Here is a 26,550-nt window from a genome sequence, read left to right on the forward strand (position 1 = left end):
TCAGTATTTCTCCTACCACTGGGGTAGTAACCAATACTTGCCCATCTTTGGTTATCCACCATCCTTCCTTGACTTGGTACACTCTAAATACTTGGCAAGCTGATCCTCCTCCTTAGAATAGTTTGGAGGTTCCCACTGAACTTTTCTTGATGGGACCAATGCTTCAATTAGCGATGCCCTTTCCGCAACTCTTTTGGCTATTTCCTCTGCTTTTCCATTTCCTTTAATGATTCCCATTTGTCCTTTCTGATGAGCTTTGCCACACATGATTGCAACTTCTCTCGGTCCCAGAACAACTTGCAACAATTCTAAAATTTCCGGTCCATATTCAATAGGGGTTCCTTGAGAAGATAGCAACCCACGTTGTTTCCAAATAGCCCCATGCGTGTGGACCACTCCAAATGCGTATTTGGAGTCTGTATTTACTTACTTACTGTAAGTAGGTACTTACTGAAAGTAAGTACTGTACTTACAGTACTTATTTGCCTACTGTATTTATTTACTCTTCTATCTTTAGAGGTTTGGTTAAATCCAGCAAACCCAAAGCAGGAGCCCTCATCAATTCAGTTTTGATGGAGTCAAATCCTTTTCGGCACTCTGGTGTCCATTCTAAAATTTCTCCGGGTCCCTTCATAGATTCACATACCAGCCTGGCAATCAGACTAAAATTTGGTAACCGGAGTCTGCACCATCCAGCCATCCCCCAAAATCCTCGCAGCTCTTTCTTAGATTTGGGGGGGGCTACTAAAACACGACTGGAACCCGTACTGACCCCTGGGTGACAGCGCTAGTTACTGGTCTCTGACTAGACTGGCTGCCACTGAGCAGCGCCCTCGGGGCCCGGCCGCTCAGCCCGTTTCAGTCCCGCTCACTGTCGGCTCATCCAGCCCACTCCCGTTCCAGTGACCAGAACTCCGTATTTAAAAAGAGGTTGCAAGATGGGCATATGCAAGCACACTGCTTTCAAAATCCCAAGACATAAACCTCCCACACTGGCTCTGTCCACCTATTGCCCCAAAACCTACAGAGAAGGAAACACCCCGTAAATTACATATGCAAGGCCAACAGCTGTTTTTACTTCTGGCTTTGGCTGTTCTGCCTGTTGGTTCCAAATGAGTATTATTTTTGCAGGGCCATCCCAAAAGCTGAACATGGATTAAAGTTCTTCCTTGAGGCACCTGTGGGCAGGTGGGCCAGCCGGTGGAGCTGTCTGAGTGTCTAGAAGGTCTCTCTGAGCACTTCCTGGCCAGAGGCAGCACTGGGAGGAGGGACAGGGTGGGCCGCTGGTGCCCTTTGTGCAGCTTGATCCCTGCTGGGGGCAGTGCTTCCTGGATTCTCCTCCTCTCCTCTCCTCTCGCTGGCATTGCAGAAGTCAGATGCTGTGCTCCTCCTTCATCCAGGGTCGCAATGTGCCCCCGTCACCACCACAGCGCCCCGAGTGTTTGTCCAACGTGCATCTCTGGGGCGCTGAAACCCTCCTCCTCCTCCTCCTCCTCCTCCTCCTCCCTGCTGAGGGGTCACAGTCTGATGTCCGCAAACTGACTGTGGCGATCGCAGCCCCGCCGTGGCGATCTGCTCCGCTCTCTCTGCCTCAGCTGAGTTTGCTCCCGAGCAGCCCTGGCTGCGGGAGCCCACTTGGAGCTAGTGGTGGAGGGCCCTCCAGCTGCATCACCCCTTGGGGCTCGGTCACGACGGGGAGACCTTGCTCTCCTCCTCCTCCCCCTGCACCTTGCTGAGCAGCTGTAGTCCGTGATCTCCACAAACCGGCTGCGGAGATCATAGGCACGCCGCAGGGATCTGCTCTGTTCTCTCTGCATCGGCAGGGTTTGCTCCCAAGCAGCATTGCATGTGGGAGCCGACTGGGAGATGCCGCTGGAGCGCCCTGGAGCTGCGTTCACCCTGGGAGCGCAGTCACGACTTGCCAGGCTAGTTCTCCTCCTCCTTCTCCCTGCTGAGGGGTCATAGTCCGTGGTGTCCACAAACCAGCTGCGGAGATCTTTTCCCCACTGCGGGGATCTGCTCCGGACCCTCTCCCGGGCACCCTTCCTCTGGCGGCGGGAGGAAGGGCTGAATCCCTGCTCCTCTTTGGTGGTGTCGTCGTCTTCTTGCACGCTGTGCGGCACACGGTCAACTGGCTGACAGCAGACCGGGCACGCATCTTTCCTTCCAGACACCAGCCTTCTACAGCCGCAGAAGAAGCGATGCAAGCAGAAGCCCACGCAGGAGGCGATGTTGAGCCTGCCTGTCCAGATGGAGCACGGCCAGCCTGCAGATGCCTGCCGTGCACCTGCCGAGGTTAGCTGGCTCGTGCTGGCTGTTGCGGAGGAGCTGCTGTCCTCTGGAGAGTCCTCCATGCCCACCGCCATGCCCTGCAAAGAGAGCTGTGCCAAGGTCCTGCCCTTTCCTCCTGAAAGGACCAGAACAGTGAGGAAACCCCAGAAGCTCTGTGAGGGGACAGCTAAGGGCCGCCCAAAGGCTCTCCTGGAGGGCTGCAAAGGCAGAAGGGGCCAAAGGCGCACAAATGGGATGGATCTAGGTGGCATGCTTTGAGAGGGAGCAGCGTTGCGGCTGTGTGACCGGGAAAAGAGAGCAATGCCCAGATCCCACAAAGAAATCCACTGTCCATCTGGTGCCCTGACCCGCCTCCCCAGAATTACCTTAGTCCTGTGAGGCAGACCCTGTGGTCCCACAGAAGCCGCCTGCTTGCTCTTGGCCCCCCACAGACTGAGGAAGAAACGGGCATATGATGGTGCCGGTGAGGAAGAAGCCCTTTCTCCAATTTTCAACTCAGGGCATCTGGAGGGGAAAAAAAAAAAAAAAGGATCTCTGTTTAGGGCTCTTCTTGCAGCCTCCTCTGGGGCTCAGTCATTTTCTTGGAGCGGTTTCTACGACAGAGAGAAGACGTAACCAAGACTACAAATAGGAAATTCGATTGGGGTCTTCCCACCACGTCTGCCCCTGCCAGAGCAAGTCCTCGAGGGTCTTTATACCCGCTACGGCTTCCATTTCATAGAGTCAGAGAATCAGAGAATATTTTGGGTTGGAAGGGACCTTAGAGATCATCTAGTTCCATCCCCGCTGCCATGGGGAGGGATATCTTCCACTAGACCAGGTCGCTCAAAGCCTCATCCAACCTGGCCTTGAACACTTCCAGGGACGGGCCATCCACAACTTCTCTGGACAAGCCCTTCCAGTGTCTCACCACCCTCACAGTAAGGAATTTCTTCCTAATTTCTAATCTAAATCTTCCCTCTTTCAGTTTAAAACCGTTACCCCTCGTCCTATCACTACACTCCCTGATAAAGAGTCCCTCCCCATCTTTGCTGTAGGGCCCCTTGCTTGAAGTACTCTTCTCAACATTAGCCAGCTTCAGATAGCAGACAAGTAGCCGTTTACCCCCGGGGCAGCAGCCTAAAGCCCAGCAAGGGAAGATAAGGACTGACGTGGGGTAGTTCACGTTGGACAGCACTGAATGATGCAGGTACTAACTGTCTCCTATGACAGAAAGAGAAACACTCCAGAGGATAAGAAACAAGCAAAGCCAGGAAAAGGAAACATATTCTGAACGGTTTTTTTAATACTTGTTATGACCTGACGTAAAAGAGTAAATAGGCTTGCTGCCCGAGAACTCTGTCGATGCCACAACCATCCACAGCCATGTCGTTCATCTTGTACCACAGTCCGTTGCTGGCCTGCAAAGAAAGGCATCGATACCTGGAGGTGAACTGCATGGTTTCTCCACAAAAACACAGGCAGAAAACTACAGGACCAAGAGTACACCAAAACAAATCCAATCCAGCCCCTGAAGAGACCTTCTCCCCCAAAGCCGTGGCTGCCAGTAACACTGCCGTGAAAGTTTCTCTTCCCCAGCACACATATTTCCCCTGCTAGGAAGGAAGTTGCTCTTTACCTTTGTGTAGCAGAAATAGTGTCCTGCATGGCAGCTGTCACCGCTGTGTACCAGGACAGCATATAAGGCATAGAGGAGCGGTTCTCCAGCTGTCCGAGACATGTATGGCCGAAGATCCAAGTATTCAGGATACTCCACAACCTACGGAGAGACCCAGAGGGCTCAGAAATGATCCTGAAATAGCCTTCCAAGACTGAAGGCTAGCGGTGTGTAAATACATCTTTTTGGCTCATGAACACTTGTTTTCCCTTAAAGCAACATCCATGGTTTGGGGGGCAGGAAACTGTTCGCGGTCCAAACAGCTCTGTCGGAGCAGAGCATGTGCTTGTCTTCCCGCGGGAACTCTCGTCTCCCCAGAAGGGAACACAAAAATCCCAACACGAACAACCGGTGAAAGAGCGTACTGCTTTGGAAATCTCCTGCTCCGGGAAGAGAAAGTTGCGCTCCAGTTGCGTACACACCTTGCTGATCTTCCTGCCAGTGAAATCTTGAAACCTTTTCAGACACACCGTCAGAACCTTGGGCGCGTGATGGACCGTAAAGCTCTTGGAGGCAGCAACCATCTTGTCACACCTTGTAACCAAGCACAGAGATGAGTGCTGAAATGCACCTCTCTTGCCCCAAGAAGGCCAGACAAGCTTTCCCTTCTCACACATCCTTATGCTATTTTAAGGCTATTCAGTACCAGAAGGCCGTATTAAACAAAAGCTGCATCTCATTATTGTGCATCTAACCTACGTGAAAAGATGACTTATGCCGCATGACATGCGGCACCTTCACGCAGCACCTAGTATTAGTATGTCGTTAGTAATCCTCTTACTTGCTACATTTAAAGCAGTTTTCGCCATCCAGCTGCTCGGGTCTCACAAAGTCCTCCAGAGCTGCGGTGACAGATGAGGCCGCCTGGAGGAGCGAGAAAGGATAGCCCTGAGCTCAGGGCATCACCCTCGCCCAGACACTTACTAGGAGTTGACAGGAAGACCCAGGTAGCTGAGGCTGAGGAGACCCACCCTGAAACCCGCAAGCAGTGTCCAGAAGGAGGCACAAAGAGGGTATTATGCTGAACACTTCCCTCAATTCCCAGGGATTCCCGGCGCTATCAGGAGCTACCTCTCTGTGGCACCGCACAGTTCAGCTACCAATGCTGTGCAGGGTCATCAATAATGAAGACACCACAACCCATCAGCCTGGGAGCCAGATGGGTGTTGAGGAGGGCAAAAGGAAGACGGATGAGAGTACGTCAAGGGTGCAGAGAGGATAATTTGTACTTGTCCAGCTTAAAGCCAGCACCTACATGCAGACCGCTGCCACGGCCTCCCCAGAAGGACACAGGCCATTCCATTCCACTGCCCACCCACCACCAAGCTCTCTTATGTTTGCACTCTACGTTTTTAAGCCAAATGCCTCGATTCTGGAAAGCTACAGGGGTCTTGGGACGTTTGAAGCACAATTACAAACCCTCTTACTTTTATATCCAAAGGGACATCCAGGAAGGCCTCGTAGGAATCGGACACTGCTCTGCAGCTCAAGCACGTGACTGGAAGGCAAATCAAAATGCTCAGCGACAGGGGAAGTTGACTGACTCTGCCCGTTTCTGTCCTTCAGGCCTACTACGCCAGTCACACCATCAGCCGTTTATCACGGGCAGACGGGAGGGCACAGACAATTCCAGGGAGAGCAACAGTTGTGGGAAAGTACCTCTGGATCTCAGAAAGCCCCCAAATATTTGATGGACGATGGTAGTTGCTTGAGAAGAGACGTCCAAGCTAGAAAGAAATGGTAAGGCAGAGAGTTATCTCCTCCAAGAGTTTTGCTTTGTCTGAAAGCCCTGGGCGTAGGTTCTCCTCGATGGGAGTACCTCAAGGAGTGCAAAGGGCTCGGGAACACTGAAAAGGTAATCGGCTTGTGCTTACTCGCTGCTTCCACTCAGACAGGCTCTCTGCATGGCATCGACAGTATAGCGTAAGAACTCGTGGGCGTCTTCCTGCATGCCAAGCTGGAAATGTTCTCCTATTCCTACAAAAGAAGAAGTTAGTAGATCTCTCCTACAAGAAGGCAAGAAAACCTGTAGGGGCACCTGAAATGACTTACGTGTGAGGACACTGATGACACCGCTAGGCCGGATGGCACAGACTGAGGAACGCAGGACCTCGTTAACGTGCGCTTCCATTACGCACATCATGCAGAAGCCTTGCTGACGACCTGAAGCGGGAGGAGGGAGGGAAGCAAGCTCCTCGGGTTAGCAAAATATCCACAGCGATGGGAAACGTAATGGAGATCTTGAAGTTCTAAGAACAGTCTCCACTCCTCCTCTCCCAAGGTGCCAATGTCCCAACAAGCCCCGGACATTATTTTAGTGCCTAGAAAACTTTCTTCAGAGGGATGCTAAACTGACAAAAGTTTTCTGTGCAATAAGCAAAGAGAGCTTAACTTGTCGGAATAGGGACTGAGACCTGGGGCTAGAAAGAGGTGCCTTTCTGAAGATCAACACACCTAGACACGAGGGGCGGCTTCTAGGCTTGAGTGTTCAAAGAACACCACCTCGGGGGGTTGACAAAGAAGGGCTGCTTTTCTGGTAGATCAAATTCCAGATTCTGGGAATCCTTGCAAAGTGTCCCACAGATTTACAAGGAGTTGTTCATAAAAGTTCTCACATGACTGGCTGTGCTCACGAGAGAGCAGGTAGTTGGCCAGAGGGGGTGTGTACGTCAGGCACTGCAGGACGGAGTTGAGGAAGCACGTATTGCCCAGGTTGTAGAGTCCCGCTCCAGCTCTCTGTCTGTGCTGCCAGTCCAGGCAAATCTTCTCCGGAGGAAAGAGGACCCTTTGTGGCGGAGCCATTCCCTCGGCGACGACTGCAGGGCAATGACATTTGCAAAGAGATGACACGACATTGTTGCACAAAAGCATGTCTTGGGCAAGCACCTAGCACAGAAGGTAACCCTACTGATGTCAGGATCTTTCTACGGGCAATGTCGTCTTTCAGAGTCTCGTACATAGTGGCAGAGGAGTGACAAAACGCGTTTTCATGTGTCTAATGGAAAACAGCTGGGTAAGTCTGGCTGCTATCAGGAAACGCCCCAGAATTCACGCTAGGCTGTCAGCACATCAACATTCAGGGATGGAGCACCAGCCACGTCCGTTGCCTTTGGGGAGTCACAAAGTCCAAGCCTGCTGATGAAGCCGTTACTCACAGGAGTCGTTCCCCATTGCGGCCATCGCTCCTCTCAGGAACACAGGGGAAAGCTTCGGATGACAAAGGATCTCAGGACACGCTCCAGAAAGAGATCAGCGCCAATGCCGTCCCCTGATTGCAAAGAAATAATCGCAGCTCAACAAAATGATTAAAAAACCCAAACCCAAACCCAAACGCAGCCCGCAGAACAGCAGCCGCCATCGAAAGAGTTTCAGTGGTACGTGGAACTGCTGCGGAGCCTGCAGGCCGACGGCCCTGCTGTCCCTGTCACAGGACTCCAATTGACAGCAATTACCAAGGCCCTTTTGAAAGACTGCATTGCGTGTCACCTTCTCTGAAGAGCACCTGCGGCTTACCTGTGGCTAGCGTTAGCAGCAGAGCCCTCTGGCTCTCCAGCCCACACTTGCCCACCTTGTATGCAGGACCGACCGGCTTCCGGCCGCTACTTTAGCGGCTGCCTTTGCCATGCTCCGTTTCTGCCTGCCTTCCTACCGCATCAGTCAGGGTGGGAAAACTGCTTGTCATTCTTGGCTGAGCCCAGTGCCTCAGACTACACTGCCACCCCCCTACTTACCTATCCTAGGGTATGGTAGAGAAATAAGTATCAGCACAAAGGAACTCTACCCGTAGCGCATATCCGGCCAGCCTGTAAAGGTGTAATAGCTCAGCCTAGAGCTCGGAAGGTATAGACCAGCCGATACTTTTGTCCCGTATCTCTACGACCTGTCCTGAAAGCCAAAGTGTAATTACCTTTGCAAGAGGAGGGAAGCTGAGAAGAAGTGGGCGATTTATCCAGACGATAAATGGCTGGAAAAGAGTAGTCGCGCAAGTAGCAATGGAATGAGCCAAGTTATCCCGAAGGCCAGCTCGGCCCAACTAGCTTTCCCTGGCCCGCTTTTCAGGATGGCAAGCCCTGGCCAGGTGAGCTCATAATCACCGGGCGGGTGTCGCATCACTGCCCCTTTGTGACACGGGGCCGCACGGGGACGTGCCCCCTCGAGGCCGTGGAGCCACGCATCCAACACATCCCGGGCGCCTGCCGCAGCCAGCAGCCGCTGGGCTTCCCCACGCGCTGCCAGCGAAGGGCTGTTTGCCTGCCGGCAGAGCTCCTGCCTCTTCCTGGGGCCGCGCCAGCCAGATGAATCAAAATCTGCTCAGGGCTGCAAGCGTGCCTGTTCACAGCTTTGGCTGGCACGTTCGGGCGGCTGAGGGCTTCTTTTCCACTCTTCTCAGGTGCAGGGCTGTGTCCGTGAGACTCGAGTGGAGCAAAGCACCCGGTCTCTTACAGGTTCATTTCCAATGAACTTTATCTGCTCCCCCCAAGACACAGCCACGGGCTGACTCTGAACTAGCACTACCAAAGAAGTTACTTTTGCCCCTGCTCCACTCGGGGAGCCTTTTTTCTTTTTAGATTTCGCTTGAGGCATCTAGTTTCTCTGCTGCCTTGCTCGGGTTCCTGGTTTTCATCATGTCCCTCTCGGGACAGCTCAGTTTCTCCCCTCTCTTGCTTGCGGAGGCTCATTTTGCCCCTTCTCCACACAGGGTGCCTGGATTTACTCCGGCCCTGCTCAGGTGGCTCGTTACACCCCTGCCCAAATCTGGGGTGGCTAGCTTTGCTCATGCCCCGCTTGGGGCATTTAGTTTTGTCCCTGTCCTGCTCAGGGCATCTCATTTTGCCCCTGCCCCAGCCCCGCTCAGAGCAGACATTTTTGTCTGTGCCCAGCTGGGGGTCCCGGTTTGCCCCCGCCTTTCCCTGCTCCACAGTCCCTCTTGCCCTGGCCTCTCTCGTTGCCCTCCAGTCCGGCTTGGGCGTTTCTCCTGACTAGGCTGTGTCCCATCGGGGCAGGGCCCAAGGAGCTTGCACCGTGCTCCCCTCCCAGTCGCAACCCCATACCTGGCTTCTGTCTGTGGTGGCATCAGGGCTGTGGGGCTGGGGGCGATGGGTCGAACAGCCGCCTGGCCCTGGGGGCTCCTTGTCCTTCAGTTCATTCCCCGTTGAAAGGCAGCCCCTCCGCCAGCAGACAACTGCAGGCGGCTCTCTGCGCTTTCCGCAGGCACTGCTGACTGGGTCCTTGCAGGGCTATATGTGCAAAGTCACCTCACAGCCAAGCTCGCTTCAGGGTCAGGCCTCGGGAGCCAGCAGTGCCCGTTGCCTCCCAGGGAAGCAGAGGATCCTGCCAGCTGGATGTTGAGCAGGGTGTGCCTCTGCTGCCCGCTCCTCACTCACGCACACATCGCCTCCCGCTCCAGAGGCTTATTGCCTGGCGGCTCCTGTGGCGGCTCCCGCGTGGACTCGGGACCGGAGCTCGGGACGTGGCGGTGGCACCATGGCTGGTGGCAAAGCAGGAAAGCACAGTGGGAAGGCCAAGGCAAAGGCAGTGTCGCGCTCACAGAGAGCTGGGCTGCACTTCCCTGTGGGCAGGATCCACAGACACTTGAACACTCGCACCGCCAGCCTACGGGCAAGTGGGTGCCACCGCTGCCGTCTACAGCGCTGCCATCCTTGAGGACCTCACCGCCCAAGTGCTGGAGCTGGCAGGCAACACGTCAGAGGATCTCAAAGTCAAGCGGATCGCTCCTCGTCACTTGCAGCTGGCAATCCGCAGCAATGAAGAGTTGGATTCCCTGATCAAAGCCACCATCGCCGGTGGAGGTGCCATCCCCCACATCCACAAGTCCCCCATTGGAATGAAGGGACAATAAAAAACAGCATGGAGAGGGGAAAAAAAAAGCAGCCCCCTCCCTGCCATCATCGTACTCTACCTAGCACAGAAGAAATCTTGGGGATATGTGGAATTTTTTTTTTTTTAAGGAATAGTTCAAAGGAAGAGCACACACAATTGACTGTAGAGAGGAGGAAACATCGGTAGGGGCTTTAGATTCAAAGTTTGGCACAAAGTTGTACCTCGTCGGGCGGCACCCCTTGGTGTGGTGGTTGAGGGGCTCAGCTGCTCCCCTGGGTTTTATACAAAAATGGAACCGACCTCCTCCCAGCGCTGCCATGCTACCTGCACTCTGGAAAGGGCAGGGGAGATACCCTATGAATATCTGGGGGCAGCAGGGCAGTGCAGGATGGGGAGGAAGAGCCCAAGCAGTAGTTGAAGCTCCACCATGTTTCAAGGGAGATGGGCAGAAGGATGGCGATTAATTGATTGATTGCTGGCTGGCAGGCACGCGTATCTTGAGCTCTGAAGGTGTTTTGAAAGAGCTGCTCCACACCTAGGCTATATGGCGCCACATCAGTCTGCGTGGCCTGTTCCACCACCACGTTGCTCATTCTCCCACCTCCCCGCTCCTCCTCCTCCTCCTCCTCCTCCTCCTGGGAAGTAGTTACTTTTTCATCCAGAACATTTTCAAGCGTCTCTCGATTCACTGCAGAACTGGAGGGAGCTGGATCGCTCACCTCAGAGCTTGTGGCGGTCAAACTCTCTTCAAATGCATCAGTCTCGTTAGCCGTGCCCTCGTTAAGAAGCAGCCCACTACCTGCCACCTCCTCCAGAGCTTGGTCCTCCGTGATGAGGCTGCCTGGCACCGTGGCACACAACGCTAACGCCTTCCCCTCCGAGTCATACGTGTACTCCGGGCACTGCTCATCTCTCACAGAGCTGTTCTGAGCCATCTCCACGCTCTGCAGCAGAGACTCCAGTTTCTTGTTTTCAACGCTTATGTCTAGGAAGTATTTCTGATTTTTTTTTTTGTCGTTCTCAGACAAGCTGTTCAATAGCCTGCTTCAGTTCTTCAATTTCCCTCCTTGCTTCCAAGAAGGCCAGCTCCACCTCCACACCATTACACTCTTCTACAATCCACTCTTCCTTCACGTGTCCCAGATAAGCTTTCAGCCCTTCTACTTCTGTTTCCCTGCAGCAAAATAAAAATATTGCGACACTGTTTCGTTACAGAGTCAACGTGAGGCTCCACCGCACTGGGATGGCTATGCTGCAGAGATGCTCCAAGAAGGAAGCACATTCCTCCGTGCACCATTTCCTGCCGCCTCCGGGAGAGCTGGCGGAGACGTAAGCCGGCTGCCAAGACACGCCGGCTGACTGCTGACTGGAGTCACCGACCTCGCCACACAGCCAGCAGCCTCCGGGGCTGTGCTGTGATCCTGGACATTTTGAGGTGCAAGCGGGGGCCTCTAGGTTAGGGCCAGCCAGTACAGTGCTTAACGTCTCACCGACTGCCCGGCCCTGGAGGAGACGAGAAGCAGCTGCCTGCACGCATCCCCCGTGCTTGCCAGCAGCTCCTCACATACAGCCAGAGCCAACGCTGGCCTCAGACAGCAGGATGGCTCGGGGCTGCAGGCCCCTGGCTTGCTTTGCACCCACCCAGCCCAGCACGGAGCCAGAGGCTGCTGCCTTGACTTGCAAGCACGTGGGGAGAGGGGGCCCCTGCAAGACATCCAGCCCTCGCAGATGCAGAGGTCGGGCTATCCCAAGCTGGACCAAGGGCTCCCTGGGACTCTGCCTTGGGGCTCCTTACAAACACCCCTCTGGGCCTGCTTGGGTGGCGTCTGCTGGAGAGCCAGCTCTCAGAGAGCGGCTTTAGCAAGAGAGACGACACCTGCTGCTGTGTAATGCATGTTGTCGCTTCTTTGCTTAGCGTACCTACAAAGGGCTACTGTGAACAATTCAACACCTAAGCGACAAAAACACAAGCAGGCACCCTGGTTTGTGTAAGAGCTTTTCTTTCATTAGGGGAGAAGGATGACACTTGCAGTCATATTTCAGTGAGTGAGGTACAACAGGGGACTAAGGTCTTGCAGGTAGAAACTGGCTTATGTACAAAAGGTCTCAATGCTCAATCACACTGGGAAAATATTACCCTTTAAAAATATTCTATTGGGAAAGTTCAAAACAGGGGAAAGAGGCAGCCATATTCATAACTAAACTGCACGGTACGTATTCACTGAGCACGCCGTGAAACCTGAAGTACCTGAGAACAACCTGATCCGCCTGATCGTCTTTCAAATTTCTTAATGAAACCTTGATGCGGTCAAGAAATGAGTCAAAATGTTCTGGATTCCCACCCCTAAATGCTCCTGAATACATCTTTCCAACTCTGATTTCTCAAGTGAAATAGACCTTTCTTTACCTTTCCTTACCTCTCCTCTCAGATTCCTTCAGCTTTGTTTCCAAATGCTGTACTGGAACTTCCTTCTGCTGCAGAGCAGTCAAATACGGCTTGGCATTTTCTGGCTTAGTGCTGCGATTCACCACAAGAAACGTATCTCCCCGATCGCCTGAAAAGGAAAAAAAAAAAAACCAACAAAACAAACCCTCACTTAACATCACTCCTGCAGTTCTTCAGTCCTGGCAAAAAGAAAAACATCCCACAGACTGATACAAAGCTTGACGCCTTTGGGGCTCCTCAGTGTCTGCACAAGTGACTCCCTCTGGCAAATCAAAGTACTTGAGGAAACGCCTCATTTGTGGCTATCGCACAAAATTTACTATTTATGGTACTTGTCTTCAGTGCCATTACATCAAATGAGACATTTCACTTCAAACCCCGAGCCACCCCCTCACCCAAAACACGTGGTGTGCCCACGAGCAGGCAGCCGGGCCGCTGGCAAGGGCGCCCAGCTGCAGGACGGCCAGGTGAGGTAGCGTACGGACCGAGTTCAGCTCCACACGTGAGTTAGGAAGCTGAGCACCCTGAAACCTAGATTCATCCTAGCTAGCTTTAGGTGTGCACCTGACATGCTTGGCTGTTGAATTGCCCGAGAGAGACAGAGAGGGAGGGAGGGAAACAGCAGCAGCGTGGTGGCAATTTCTTCTCTGCAACATGTGTTGTGTGCGCTGGCAGGCATCTCTTTTCTTCCCTGTACAGGAAACTGCACAGGGAGGTGCCTAAGGCTGGGCAGGCTGAATTTTCACCCCAGTGTATTATAGTTGCTATACCACCCCACCCAGCTCTCTCCAAAGCAAAAGCACCCTTACACGAAAGAACCAGTGAATGCACAGGAGAACTGATGGCATGAAACCACAGGAAGGAGCCTGCCTCGGAGGGAAATGCAGCTACAAAGGGCGTTGACTAAAAGCAACCTTGACTTTTACAGTGCTGAAACAACATGGATGAATGAATACCATATGAAACAATAGGGATGGAGCACCCCGTTGACTGTCGAGCCACCAACATGAGGAGTCACACTGACGCCGAGGAGCAAGATGACCTGCTTGGCAACCCAGACAGCTGATGCCACGTTACAGTGCAGAGGAGGTCAGTCAGTGCCACTGAACACCGGGATGCTGAAATACACACTCGCCTCATCACTGGGCCGCTGTTGCTTCCTTTGCAGGAGCCCGAGTTGCTGCTGCTGGCTGAAGAAGCCCCATAATGCTGGCGGATGTCAGCAGGAACTCCGCTGGGTTTTGCACAGTCTTGACTAGGGGTCCTTTTCACGGGAAGCCCGTGGGCTGGCTCTGCGCTTGCAGGATAAGGATCCATTATTCCGACCACAAGGGCCTCGGCTGGAGGGAACCAACATGGTTAAAGCACATTGGATTAGCCTCATCACGCAACACATTGTGTGCCTTATTTTACACACAAAGCTGTCTAAACACTAAACCAGATAGGTAGCTGTGAGTGGCCGGGAAGACAGACAGTCCTGAAGTCATCAGCCACTGCACGTTCTTCAGGGATCTTCAGGGATCTCCTTTTATTTTGTTTTTTGTTTGTTTCTCCTTTGTAAGGAAGGAGATAAGTACCTAAGTGCAGAAGATTTGTGCCCGAGACCCTGAACCGCAGGTGGCCTGTGCCGCCAGCCCGGAGCTCAGCAGATCATTACTTAGGACAGATGGGATTCAGGCTTTTGCCTTCTACTTGCCCATGCCTCCTTTCTAACTTGCTGACTCCTTTCTTGGATCCTGCGTTTGCGCTGTGACCTCTGGGTGCTTGCTGCAGCCTGAGAGCCTTGTGAACAAAAGGAGATACCTGTCTTGAGAGGCCACAGCCCAACCACTAATTGCCTACGTCTCTACTAAGCCACATCGACAATAACTGTTCAGAAGGGCGTGGATCATAACATTTCTGACACAGAACTAAAAGGTCCCTTTTCTAGGCCACTTTAATTTAACGGGAACTTGTGGATTGGGGTTCAAAATTAGGAATGCTAATCAGTTTTACCTAACTTGTTAAGCCTCTTTTGCTCAAAATATTTACGTTCGGATTATATTCCAATATTATCTCTCGGAAGTTGTAGAGCACTTCTTTCTCTTCAGTGCCATTTAGTTAGCTTATGTCCTAAAAATACTTCACTCCTGCTGACTAACTAAATTCACGGTGCAACATGAGATACAGAATCGCCCTGTGCGACGCTAGGGCGCCTTGGGCAGCGGTCCTCAGAAAAAGGACAAACAGAGGGTGCCTAAGCTTATCAGGGATGAACGGAAGAGGAAAAGGCATCTAATGAGACCCACTTGACGATCCAAGCGCCATCTTCAAACACAAACTTTCTTCCACAACTGAGTGGCTAAGACTGACTTCCCTTTCTGTTAAAACTACAAAACAAAAAACCAAACGAGGCAATAAAAGAGACGGAGACTGTACTTGGCTTCAATAAGGGCTAACAGCAGAGTGGTCAGAGACCTGATGAGGAACGCAGGAGACCGGGCTAGGATTCATCTCAAGAGCTCAAGAACACCACCTTGCTGCTCGCTCTCTGCCTCTACAGAGGCTAAACTAGCTGCCCAATGGCTCAGGCGACCTCCATTTTCAACAGAATCCGAGTCCAGCAGTTTGTAAGCGTGCCAGATCCTGAGACATCGCCTGTATGGATCCTTCCCCTGGCCTACAGGCCCATGCTGGCCGCTCCCGTGGTTAGGACCGGAGCTCAAGCGCTCTGGAAGGTGCGCACACACAGGCCACTGGAAAGCTTTGCTCAGCACTACCAGACGATGCCTAGTTGAATTCAGCAGCAGAAAGACAAACAGGGGAGAGGCTACGGTTCTGCGCGCAAAGGGAGCGGAGGACAAAACAAAAGAGATCGGGGGCAATTCCGGAAGCAGCGACAGGCCATCTGGCAGACAAGCACCGCTACCTCTAGATCGGGGTCCCGCAGACCAGCCCGCCACCCACACTGCTCCATGAGCGCTATGCCGACGGCTCTTCCGATCTCCTGCAAGGGGGAAGAACAGTCACGGGCAGCACAAAGAACAGAATTAACAAAACTACAGATCACAGCCTTCACGGCACAGTCCTGGGAAAAGAAAGAGTCTCTCTCTATCCCTAGGACAACAACTCATACAAAGACCAGAAGACGTACAGCAGGGCACAGCGAGCGAGCGAGCGAGCGGCACAGCAGACACACCGCGGGACAAAATGACTATCGCTCAACCGGCGCGCGGGAGGCGAAAGTTCAAGCCCCGCCCAAGGTACAACAAAAGTTGTCATCGTTTCAGAATTGTATACCACACGCACAAAATATTTCCGATGGCTGTAAGCTAGATTACCTAAGAGAAAACCTGCGAGCGCACAACTACAACTCACAGTTTTAATGCTTTTATGGCATCTAGAAAGCTCTGTCTACCTTCAGAGTATGAGAGTTCAAAGACACAGCACAAATTTAAGCTAACATTCATGGCGGCAGGCTCACGTGCCCCACCTTCCCAAGGTACTAGCTTTAGCAGGGAAGCAAAAATCTAGTTAAACTACTGTTATCTTCAAGTAAGAGAAATCTACACAAACTGCAGCTACACGGGGTTTGGTGTTTTGGGTTTTTTTTTTTTTTTATTTTCCTCACAGTAGAAAGACACTATAGAGGAGAAGAGTGCTGGACGGAAAGGGCCCCTGGAGGTCTCTACGCCACCACTCTCTCCCAAGCACCAAGAGCCACCCCCCAGGACACATCCCAGGCCTGCACCACCCTCCTGGGGAACAAGTTCTCCCCAGTGCCCAACCAGAGCCCACCCAAGCTGCAAGTTCTGGCTTTTGCCCCTTCTTCTACGCTGTCTGCCGCAACTGAGAGGAGGCTGGCTCCACTGTCCTTGCAATGGCCCTTTAAGTAGCTGTAAACTACTGTCAGATCACTCCTCTGACTCCACGTGCCCAGCTACCTCAACCTCTTACCTTTGCCTATCCTCAGTGAAGGGCACTGATTTGAAAACTATTCAGGGTAACAGCGCCCAGAAATTAACAGCAGCCCTTCAAACTTGTTTGAGGGGAATGCAGCTTCAGGCCTTTTTTTTGAGAAAAGACACAAAAAGCTTACATCGGTTTGTTATTCTAAAACATGCAACACACAACTGAAGCGACAAATAAACTACCCATCGCCCTTCACCTTTGCTAAATTCTTTTCAAACAGACATACTTTAGCATACCTGTGAAGGAAGTAGTTTGGCAATCGCTCCACCACAACGACAACAAACTCTCAAACTCAAGCTAAGCTGCTCATTCGCAACAGGCTTCTCTCCACTGCTTTTGGAAGGCTCTCCCAAGGAAGTCTTGCTTTCAGTCCGGCAGTCCGGATCACTCTTTCGCTCTGGTACCGCACACCTCTCTCCAGCTGCCGCTTGGCATTCCTCAGGCGCAGTCTCTCGCACTTGTTCTGTTTTCCGCCTTTTAGTTGCAATATTTGTCTCTCCTTCTCATCTTCTCTTGAGAGGCAATGGGTTTTCTTGAGAGACATCGGCTTTTTTCTTCCCCTCACACCCAAGAAGGTTTCTCCAAATAGAGGTAACATCCAGCCAGTACTTTGGCTCCTCAGTGACAAAGGCTTTTAATCTCATGCAGCATTCTCCCTGGAAGAAAAAGCAGTTTCAGGCCAAGTAGTTTGGTCTCAGCACTCTGTTCTCCTACGTACGGACTGAGAACAGCTGTTAACAGAGACTGTGCTCAGATTGCATCAATGCGCAAATCCAGGAACCACAGCGCCAGCAGACACCACAGGCACAGCTGAGCTCTCAACACCCACACGCCCCACCAGCAAAGACCCAGGCAGCCCTCTGATTACAAGCTCTGCAGAACCAAGATTAAATCCTGCGAGGGCTGAATTCTGCAGAACAATTCAGCAGCTCTAGACAACCAGACCACCTCCGAGAGCCATTCCCAGGGACGGAGGACCCGCCTACCATGCCATCCTCCCCAGAAAGCAGGACTAAGAGATGTGGGACGCTTTCCAGGATTGAAAGACAGACGCAAACATTAATTCAGCTCACAATAAAAGCCACGAGTTTATTCTTTTAGAAGGGAAATCTCTCCTTGCTAGTCATCAACCTGCCTTCAATCCTGCAAAGTTTCCAACGCACGCCCAAACTTACGCCCATGGGTAGTCCACTTGACTTGGCTACGACAAGAGAGGCACGAGGAATAGACACGCCAGTTCCCTTAAAAACCTTGAAGCTGGTCAAGGTGGGGGGCGGAAGGGGGAAGGTATTTCTAGTTCTCATTTAGAACCATGGTGAAATTTGAGCCTCAAAGCCTGAAGGCTATTTGTGGTCTCCCAAATAAAATCCCACCGGCACACAGATATCAACCCATCTGACTTGAAATTCTTACTCCAGCACTGACAGAGAACGGGACCTCAGTAGCTGAGATTTACAAGAAATCTGTGCACTGAACGTGTGAAGTGACGCAAGATGGACGTCTGGATCCACTTTGCCTAGAAGAAAATGACTCATCGTTAAAATGCACACAACGGATCCAGAACTGGACTGCGGTTCCAGGATGGGGTGGGGCTTGGGTTTGGGTTTTTTTTTTTTGGGGGGGGGTGGGTGGGGGGAGGGGGGTCGTGGGGCTGGCGTTACACATACACATCTATGTACAGTGCCAGCAGAACACAAGCGGGTAAGCTACCTTCAGCACAACAGAAAGAACTGAAAACATATCTGGGTGAAGGCTACTTCAGAATCGATTGCTGTCAATTACAACTATGGCTGACAGTAACTAAATAAATCAAACATTACCTTTATAAAGAGGACTTGAACTGGGGCTTCACGTTTCTGAGCACCCACCCTGTGAGCAAAGCGGAGGGGACGACCCGAGGGAAGGAGTCAGCGCCGTACCTTTCTCTCTAGAAACTGCAAGCGGGGGGTGTTTCTTAAGCAGCACAAACAGTTGCTCTCCAGACTGCACTTTCCTCAGCTCGCCCGGCTCCGCCTCCGTGCTGAAGAGGACCTCTCCCGAGGCGCAGCCCACCTCCGGGGAAAACCAGAAACCAAGCCAAACCGGGAAGGGGTTTTGCCTGAGCACTGGCAGCAGCCCAGCAGCCCCTCGCACCCGCTCGCCCCTTCGCAGGGAGGAGGGCGGCGCAGACCTCCGCTCAGCCCGGGTGGCGAGGGGACACAGCCTGACCCAGCGGCAGGTGTCCCTGCCCACGGCAGGGGCGGCACCAGACGCTCCTTAGAGGTCCCTTCCGACCAAGACTAAGACCAAGACCAGACCCCGGGGGCCCCACGCAGCTGGCGGCACGGCCCACGCCGCGGCCGCCCGGCTCTGGGGCGCGAAGCGAACGAGCCCGCGTCCCCCGCCGATCCGATCCGATCCGATCCGATCCGATCCGATCCGATCCGGACCGGACCGGACCGGACCGGACCGCCCCGACTGGGCACCGGCGCCGGTTCCCCCCTCACCTCCGTAGGTCCGAGCTGCGCCCGCACCCCCCGCACGAGGAAGGGATCCAGCCCGCCGTGCACAAGTACCGCCCGCCCCCCGCCGCCATCTTGGCCCGCCCCGCCGCCATCTTGGCCCGCCCCGCCGCCATCTTGGCCCGCCCCGCCGCCCTCAGGTGCTGCCGGCGTCGGGACCGGGGAATTTGTTAAAAGCGCCCACTCTGTGGCGCCGAAGCGGTGTCTGCATCCACACGGGTTGCGAGGAAAGACTGTACCCACCCACACCCCCCCCCCCCCCCCCACGCCCCGTGAGTGATTCAGCACCCACGGCCCAGGGGGAAGCGCCAGGAGGGCAGCTGGGAGCCAGCACCTTCCCGCCCGCCCCACACACGCAGAGGTGACCTTCTCTGCTGCAGGGCCGGTGGCCCCGCAGCCACCCCCGGCTCTGCAGCGCTGGGGCTGCTTAGTCTGAGGAAGGTGAAGGGCAAGGATGGTGACAGTCTGCAGGCGAGGAAGAGGCTGGCAGGAACGTGTTCTCCACCTCCCGTGGGGAAGGTGGAAGTCACGGCCGTGGAGCGCAGCCGTGGAGGTTCAGGTGGAAAAGCCTTCCAGAAAGCCCAAACCCCTCCTCCAGCATGAGCACAAGGAGCATCCTGGTGTGGGGCTGCCCAGAGCCCAGGCTTGCCGCTTGAGAAACAAAGACCGGGACCGGAAGCTGCGCCCGGGATCATAGCTACTCCTTTATCATGCCGATACGTTGTTCCTCCTCAGAGTTAGTATGTTAAACACTTTCCATTTTATATCTATGTAAATAAGAAGGTGGAAACACCTCCTCCCCTCACCCAAATGTCAGAACAGAGCATGGCACCAGGAAGCAAGACAAATGAGGGCCAGCTCGACCCCTAAACGGGATTTGCTGAGCACCAGAGAAGCTGTGATCGGCCGATGAGCGGCTGAAAATACAGCTGGTAGAGTAACACAGGAGGGCTGGCAGGGCAGAGAGGTTTGCTCTGGGGAGAGAGGGCTGTCCGCCTCCCTGCACCGTAACGGCTGACCCCCACGGGGAACAGAACATGGCGTTGGACAAGATTTCCCGTCTTCGTGATGCAGAAAGACCTGAAAATAACATTAGTAACAATAATGGTAACAAAAAGCACATGCTTTGTAGCTTTGAAATTCAGGTCTCCTCTGCAGGCTGTGGTGGACCATGGAGAAGACTTGCGTCGGCCCAGATTTGGCCAGGAGGTGGCCTGGAGGAATGTCAAGCCTGCTCCTTTCCCATCACTGGAGGTCTCCTGGGTGCAGAGGAGCAGGTGGCACTGGGACCGGCACCCCGAGGCCACAGCGGCCTGCGGCAAGGGCAAGGCTGCCTTTGGAGGCAAAGCACCTTTCAGAGGCTAAGCACCTCTGGAAGTAAAGCACATTTGGAGGCAAAGCAGCCGCAGAGGCCGTGGCATTTGCTGGGGGGGGGGGGGGGGCCCTGCCCGGGATCAGGCAGACTGGTCCTGAGTCCTGGCTCGGCAGTGGAGACACTGTGACCAAGACAGTTCTTGTCCTGCATCCTCCCTTGCTTTGCTTCCTGCAGCCTGGCACATCCTTGACGCCCGTTAAGCGACTGCGGGCCCGAGCACACCTCGGCCCTCAGCTCAGCTCGTGCTTTGAGGTGTTTCTGGAATAAGAAATGATCATAATAGTTGCAAGGGCTTTAAGGAGAAACAGGGGGGCACCCAAGTCAAATTAGGTTGTTAAGAGACTTTGAATAACCCCTTCTGCCAGTTAAACTGGTGTCACTGTTAAGCTCTGCTCACTGAGTGACCGGCTCTCTGTCCCCTGCTGCATGTCCCAAGGTGACAGGATGCAAACCAAGAGAGCAAAATTGCTACACCAACCCCAGTCCCCACAGTAGCCCATCTTCATCCATCGCCCAGCAGGCAGCTCAAAGAAGGGAGCCCGTTGTGCTGAGAGGGTCTCGCCCCACCCAAGACTCTATTGACATGGGCCCAGCTCCTCGGCCCATACGTGGTCAAGTATGCTGCGGGCGGGAAGCCAACGCCTTAGCGCAGCCGGCCTGCGCGTGCCTCCCAGCCAGCAATCAATCAATCAATCGCCATCCATCTGTCCTCCCTTGAAACATGGTGGAGCTTCACCTGCTGCTTGGGCTCTTCCTCCCCATCCTGCACTGCCCTGCTGCCCCCAGATATTCATAGGGTATCTCCCCTGCCCTTTCCAGAGTGCAGGTAGCATGGCAGCGCTGGGAGGAGGTCAGTTCCATATTTGTGTAAAACCCAGGGGAGCAGCTGAGCCCCTCGACCACCACACCAAGGGGTGCTGCCCAACGAGGTACAACTTTGTGCCAAACTTTGAATCTAAAGCCCCTACCGATGTTTCCTCCTCTCTACAGTCAATTGTCTATGCTCTTCCTTTGAACTATTCCTTAAAAAAAAAAAAATTCCACATATCCCCAAGATTTCTTCTGTGCTAGGTAGAGTACGATGATGATGGCAGGGAGGGGGCTGCTTTTTTTTTCCCCTCTCCATGCCGTTTTTTATTGTCCCTTCATTCCAATGGGGGACTTGTGGATGTGGGGGATGGCACCTCCACCGGCGATGGTGGCTTTGATCAGGGAATCCAACTCTTCATTGCTGCGGATTGCCAGCTGCAAGTGACGAGGAGCGATCCGCTTGACTTTGAGATCCTCTGACGTGTTGCCTGCCAGCTCCAGCACTTGGGCGGTGAGGTCCTCAAGGATGGCAGCGCTGTAGACGGCAGCGGTGGCACCCACTTGCCCGTAGGCTGGCGGTGCGAGTGTTCAAGTGTCTGTGGATCCTGCCCACAGGGAAGTGCAGCCCAGCTCTCTGTGAGCGCGACACTGCCTTTGCCTTGGCCTTCCCACTGTGCTTTCCTGCTTTGCCACCAGCCATGGTGCCACCGCCACCTCCCGAGCTCCGGTCCCGAGTCCACGCGGGAGCCGCCACAGGAGCCGCCAGACAATAAGCGTCTGGAGCGAGCACGAGGCTGCTGGCTGTGTGGCGAGGTCGGTGACTCCAGTTAGCAAGCAGCTAAACTGGTGTTTTTTGCAGTACTGCTGCCTACAGAAATTGTCCTCCTGCTCCCAGGCAGCGCGTCCCTCCCCTGTGCTGGTGTCTTTCTGGTGCCAGCACAGCTGCCCAGCGAACGTGACCAGGGAAATCAAGGAGAATCAGAGCTAGCGCTCTTTTGTGTGTGCTGGCTGAATTGGCGTGAAGCTCAATCAGTTTCCCTGGCTGGTCCACTGCGCAAATGTACAAGTGCTTTGCACTGGCTCAAGGGTAGCCGGAGATGTGCATGGGAACAAACGGCCAGAGAAAGGTGGGGTACTTCTTTAGGCAGCACTAACCTACAGCATCTGTGAAACTACAGTGTTAATTGAGTGACACGGAGACTCGTTCCCCCCTCGGGTATGACACGTGTGCTCCAGAAGGCGTGCTAGCGCTTTCCATTTGTTGTCCAGAGAGTCAGTTTGATTTAGAGGTAAACCCCATATTCCGCAGGCAGCTTCCAGCACATGGTTCGTGCCTGTCTCATGCAGTGCTCTTCTCAACCGTACAAGTGCGCTGCAGCATTTCATGGGTCTTGAGCGTATGCGGGGACCGTAAGCACAAATGTACATTGTTGGGAGTGTTGAAACGTGTTACGATGATAAGTATAGGCGTGGGTACACTTTGAATATTAATGTTGTTTTAAAGTCTTAATGTGTCGGAACCTGATAGTGACTCAAGCCCTTTGGAACATTACGTACAATAGTACTGTGCTTTAACTTAGTGTTTATTTAATTGCTTTGTCGTAAATTCCCTTTCCAGTCACAAGTTCAGTAAAGCCTGTTAGGAGCGTTAAATGCGTGTGAGAGTTTTATTGTGGCAAAGCTGTAAAAAATACCCCATCTCAGCTGAGCCACCCGCTCTGCCGCACCCACGCTGCATTTGCAGGTGCAAGTGACCTAATCTTCAACCCGATGCAATCTTCCAGAAGCTTGTAACGTCTCGTTTCTGCACTGCCGGGGGAGCGTCCGTCTTCCTGGCATGTAAGAGAAGTCTGGAAGGGCTTGCTTAACCCGGCCGAGAGTCGTGCAGTCTCGGTGTGCCCACGGAGATGCCACTGTGCCCACCAAACCACGCTTTCCCCGTGTCCAAACCTTGAGATCTGTGCATAGATCAGAGGAGGGCAACACCAGCCAACAGATGAAAGAGTGGGGTTTGTCTGGCTCCACCCGACCTTTCAACACCACCTCTGGCCATTTAAACCTCACTGGCCTCCTCTTTTCCCCTCCAGCAAAGCAAGTGTACTGTTTCCGTGTGCAACCTAGAGCAGAAGAGGTCTAGTGAAGCCAGACGATGCCCTGCACTGCTCTGCAGCTTCTGGGAAGAAGGGAGTTCTTAGCAAGCCACAAGGGAGGAGGATTAATTGGCCAGCGTGCGGGGAGCATTGGCAACGCTCAAGAGGGTGATAGGCACCGATGCTTACAGGGGCGACTCAGAGACCTTTGGCATCCCTGTGATGCCCGGGTTCTGAATTGCTTGTGTTTGCAACAGAGATTCAGGAGGGTTCGTTAAGCGTTACAATTAAGGAAGAGAACTGACAAGCTGACGTAACAGAGTCCCCAGGAGTCCACAAAGACGGCCGTGACAGCATCTTGCTCCTTGGAACACCTTACAGAAAATGCCTTATTCCTACTTGGGAGTCTGTCTGTTCAAGGCCAAGAGAGCAATATTTTATACGCAGTGTTACCAACTGTAATACAGTTTTGGATTTCTCTTGAAATACTTGGACACAGACACATCCCTTCTGAAACAAGTCCAATCGGACACTTTTTAGTGGGGCCAGGGAGGAATTTGATGAAAATTAAGCACTTAGAATCATAGAATCGTTTAGGTTGGGAAAGACCTTTAAGATCATCCAGTCCAACCATTAACTTACACTACCAAGTCCACACTAAACCAATCAAGGGTAGACTAGACTAAACCATGTCCCAAAGTGCCACATCTACCCGTTTTTTGAACGCTTCCAGTGATGGTGACTCCACCACCTCTCTGGGCAGCCTGTTCCAATGCTTGACTACCCTCTCCGTGAATAAATTTCTCCTAATATCCAACCTAAACCTCCCCTGGCGCAGCTTGAGCCCATTTCCTCTCGTCCTATCGCTAACTACGTGGGAGAAGAGACCAACACCCACCTCACTACAACCTCCTTTCAGGTAGCTGTAGAGAGCGATAAGGTCTCCCCTCAGCCTCCTCTTCTCTAGGCTAAACAATCCCAGTTCCCTCAGCCGCTCCTCATAAGGCCTGTGCTCCAGACCCTTCACCAGCTTTGTTGCCCTTCTCTGAATGCGCTCCAGCACCTCAGTGTCTTTCCTGTATTGAGGGGCCCAAAACTGGACACAGTGTTCCAGGCGCGGCCTCACCAGCGCCGAGTACAGGGGGACAATCACCTCCCTGCTCCTGCTGGCCACACTATTCCTGATACAAGCCAGGATGCTCTTGGCCTTCTTGGGCACCTGGGCACACTGCTGGCTCATGTTCAGCCGGCTGTCGACCAACACCCCCAGGTCCTTTTCAGCCAGGCAGCTTTCCAGCCACTCTTCCCCGAGCCTGTAGCGTTGCATGGGGTTGTTGTGACCCAAGTGCAGGACCCGGCACTTGGCCTTGTTAAACCTCATACAGCTGGCCTCGGCCCATCGGTCCAGCCTGTCCAGGTCCCTCTGCAGGGCCATCCTACCCTCCAGCAGATCGACACTCCCACCCAACTTGGTGCCACCTGCAAACTTACTGAGGCTGCACTCAATCCCCTCATCCAGATCATCGATAAAGATATTAAACAAGGCTGGCCCCAAAACAGAGCCCTGGGGAACACCGCTCGTGACCGGCCGCCAACTGGACTTAACTCCATTCACCACTACTCTCTGGGCTCGGCCGCCCAGCCAGTTTTTTTACCCAGCCAAGACTACACCCGTCCAAGCCATGAGCTGCCAGCTTCCCAAGGAGAATATTATGGGAGACTGTGTCAAAGGCTTTGCTAAAGTCCAGGTAAATGACATCCACAGCCTTTCCATCATCTACCAGGCGGCTCACCAGATCATAAAAGGAGATCAGCTTGGTCAAGCAGGACCTGCCTTTCATGAACCCATGCTGACTGGGCCTGATCCCCTGGTTGACCGGCACTTGCCTGTTGAGTTCACTCAAGATGAACCTCCATAATCTTTCCCGGCACCGAGGTCAGGCGGACAGGCCTGTAGTTCCCCAGGTCCTCCTTCCGGCCCTTCTTGTAGGTGGGTGTCACGTTGGCAAGCCTCCAGTCCTCAGGGACCTCCCCTGTTAACCAGGACTGCTGACAGATGATGGAAAGTGGCTTGGTGAGCTCCTCTGCCAGCTCCCTCAGTACTCTTGGGTGGATCCCACCTGGCCCCATAGACTTGTGAGCGTCCAGGTGGCGTAGCAGGTCGTTAACTGCTTCCTCCTGGACTATGAGGGCTCCATTCTGGTCCCCGTCCCTATCTTCTAGCTCAGGGGCCTGAGTACCCTGGGGATGACTGGTCTGGCTGTTAAACACAGAGGCAAAGGCGGCGTTAAGTACCTCAGCCCTTTCCTTGTCCTCGGTGACAATGTTCCCCCCCACATCCAGCAAAGGCTGGAGATCCTCCTTGGCTCTCCTTTTATTGCTGATGTACTTATAAAAGCATTTCTTATGATCTTTTACAACACTGGCCAGATTAACTTCTTGCTGGGCTTTTGCTTTTCTAACTTGAGCTGAAGCCTTTCACTAGTAAAGATGCTAGGCTGCAATCCTCAGAACAGCGTCAACCAAGTAAGGTGACACTTGGAACAACGGAGATTCCGGGAAAACCTCACTGCTATCCCCACGTCACAGGTCTCTCTCTTACTAAGTATGGTGGAGCATGAACCTGACGACTGGCAGACAAAATACCTTTGACCATCCTGGGAATGTCCACTACACAAATTTTGCGCTCCAGAAATAGGGTGCCATATGCACACACCAGATTATTGTTAGTAGCTAATTTGGACGAGACAAGCCCCTGCTTCAGAAAGCATACGTCAAGAAAGACATGTAGACTTTAGGCGGGCAGAGGGCCATTCAGTGTTGTGATGAGGTAGGAGCCTAAGTGCTACCTATTGAGAGCCTGATGGTGTGCATGTGAATACGCTCCACCTCTGTCTTTCCATGTGTACTGCTCATTTTAGACTTTTATATTTCATCCTGCTGCTTTGCCTCCGGTCCCTTGCGTTGCCCGGTTGTTCCAGAATGATGTTGTGACTCTCCCGTTAGCAACGATTTCTGACTGGGCAGTGAGCCCTTACACCTCACTGGTTCAGCTGCCCAAGTCAGAACGGTGCTTGTGCTTGTGCTAGTCAAGGGAGAGAGAGGCGAGATCCTCCAGACAGCGACTGAGAGTAGCGGGGTAACGAGGAAGCCGAAATTGGGTTGTCGTTCTGACTCATCCTCCAGAGGAGCCTCTTGCTCTCCGTTTAAGACAGGAAGAGCCTTAGCAAGTGGAAGCTAGGCGACGTATTCCCTTTGGTGTCTGTCAACAACTTTCAGTAATGCATAAAACACCCCTCCATTACAAAACCAGTCCCACACAGAAGACCAAAGCAACACTTAGGGGGTCAAAAAATGTGGGGGAGACAAGCGGAACAGGACCTGTGTTAGTTCACGCTCTGGCTCTGTCCCCCGTAAAGAAGTGGGAAGGGAGGATGAGAACCTTGCCCCATACAACAGAGTAGTCTGGAGAATAAAACTTCCTGCACACAAGCGCTTGGGTAACAAGGTATTGAATTGCTGTGATAAACCTCTGGTAAAGTTCAGGTGGAGCCGGGGCATGGGGACGGGAGCTAAATTTGTGTATT

At 53.3% G+C, this 26,550-nt stretch overlaps 1 protein-coding gene and 3 pseudogenes across 1 annotated transcript; 1 reads left to right on the plus strand and 3 right to left on the minus strand.

Annotated features, from left to right (window-relative positions):
- Window positions 1-1,418: 1,418 nt before the first annotated feature.
- LOC142593179 (ubiquitin carboxyl-terminal hydrolase 17-like protein 6) lies at window positions 1,419-7,120 on the minus strand. The gene is made up of 13 exons (XM_075706846.1): window positions 7,105-7,120; window positions 6,565-6,765; window positions 6,002-6,112; window positions 5,824-5,926; window positions 5,609-5,676; window positions 5,377-5,447; window positions 4,731-4,813; window positions 4,372-4,483; window positions 3,911-4,051; window positions 3,592-3,692; window positions 2,658-2,796; window positions 1,729-2,369; window positions 1,419-1,506 (listed from the first exon to the last, which is right to left on the minus strand). The coding sequence occupies exons 1-13, from the start codon at window positions 7,118-7,120 to the stop codon at window positions 1,419-1,421; spliced, it is 1,875 nt and encodes a 624-aa protein (XP_075562961.1).
- Window positions 7,121-9,433: 2,313 nt separating this feature from the next.
- On the plus strand, window positions 9,434-9,809 carry LOC142593301 (histone H2A.V pseudogene; annotated as a pseudogene).
- Window positions 9,810-10,110: 301 nt separating this feature from the next.
- LOC142593180 (syntabulin-like) lies at window positions 10,111-13,593 on the minus strand (annotated as a pseudogene).
- A 7,604-nt stretch (window positions 13,594-21,197) lies between these two features.
- On the minus strand, window positions 21,198-21,573 carry LOC142593313 (histone H2A.V pseudogene; annotated as a pseudogene).
- Between the last annotated feature and the right edge of the window lie 4,977 nt (window positions 21,574-26,550).

Source organism: Pelecanus crispus, chromosome 3 (genome assembly GCF_030463565.1).
Source record: "Pelecanus crispus isolate bPelCri1 chromosome 3, bPelCri1.pri, whole genome shotgun sequence".
NCBI lineage: Eukaryota > Metazoa > Chordata > Aves > Pelecaniformes > Pelecanidae > Pelecanus > Pelecanus crispus.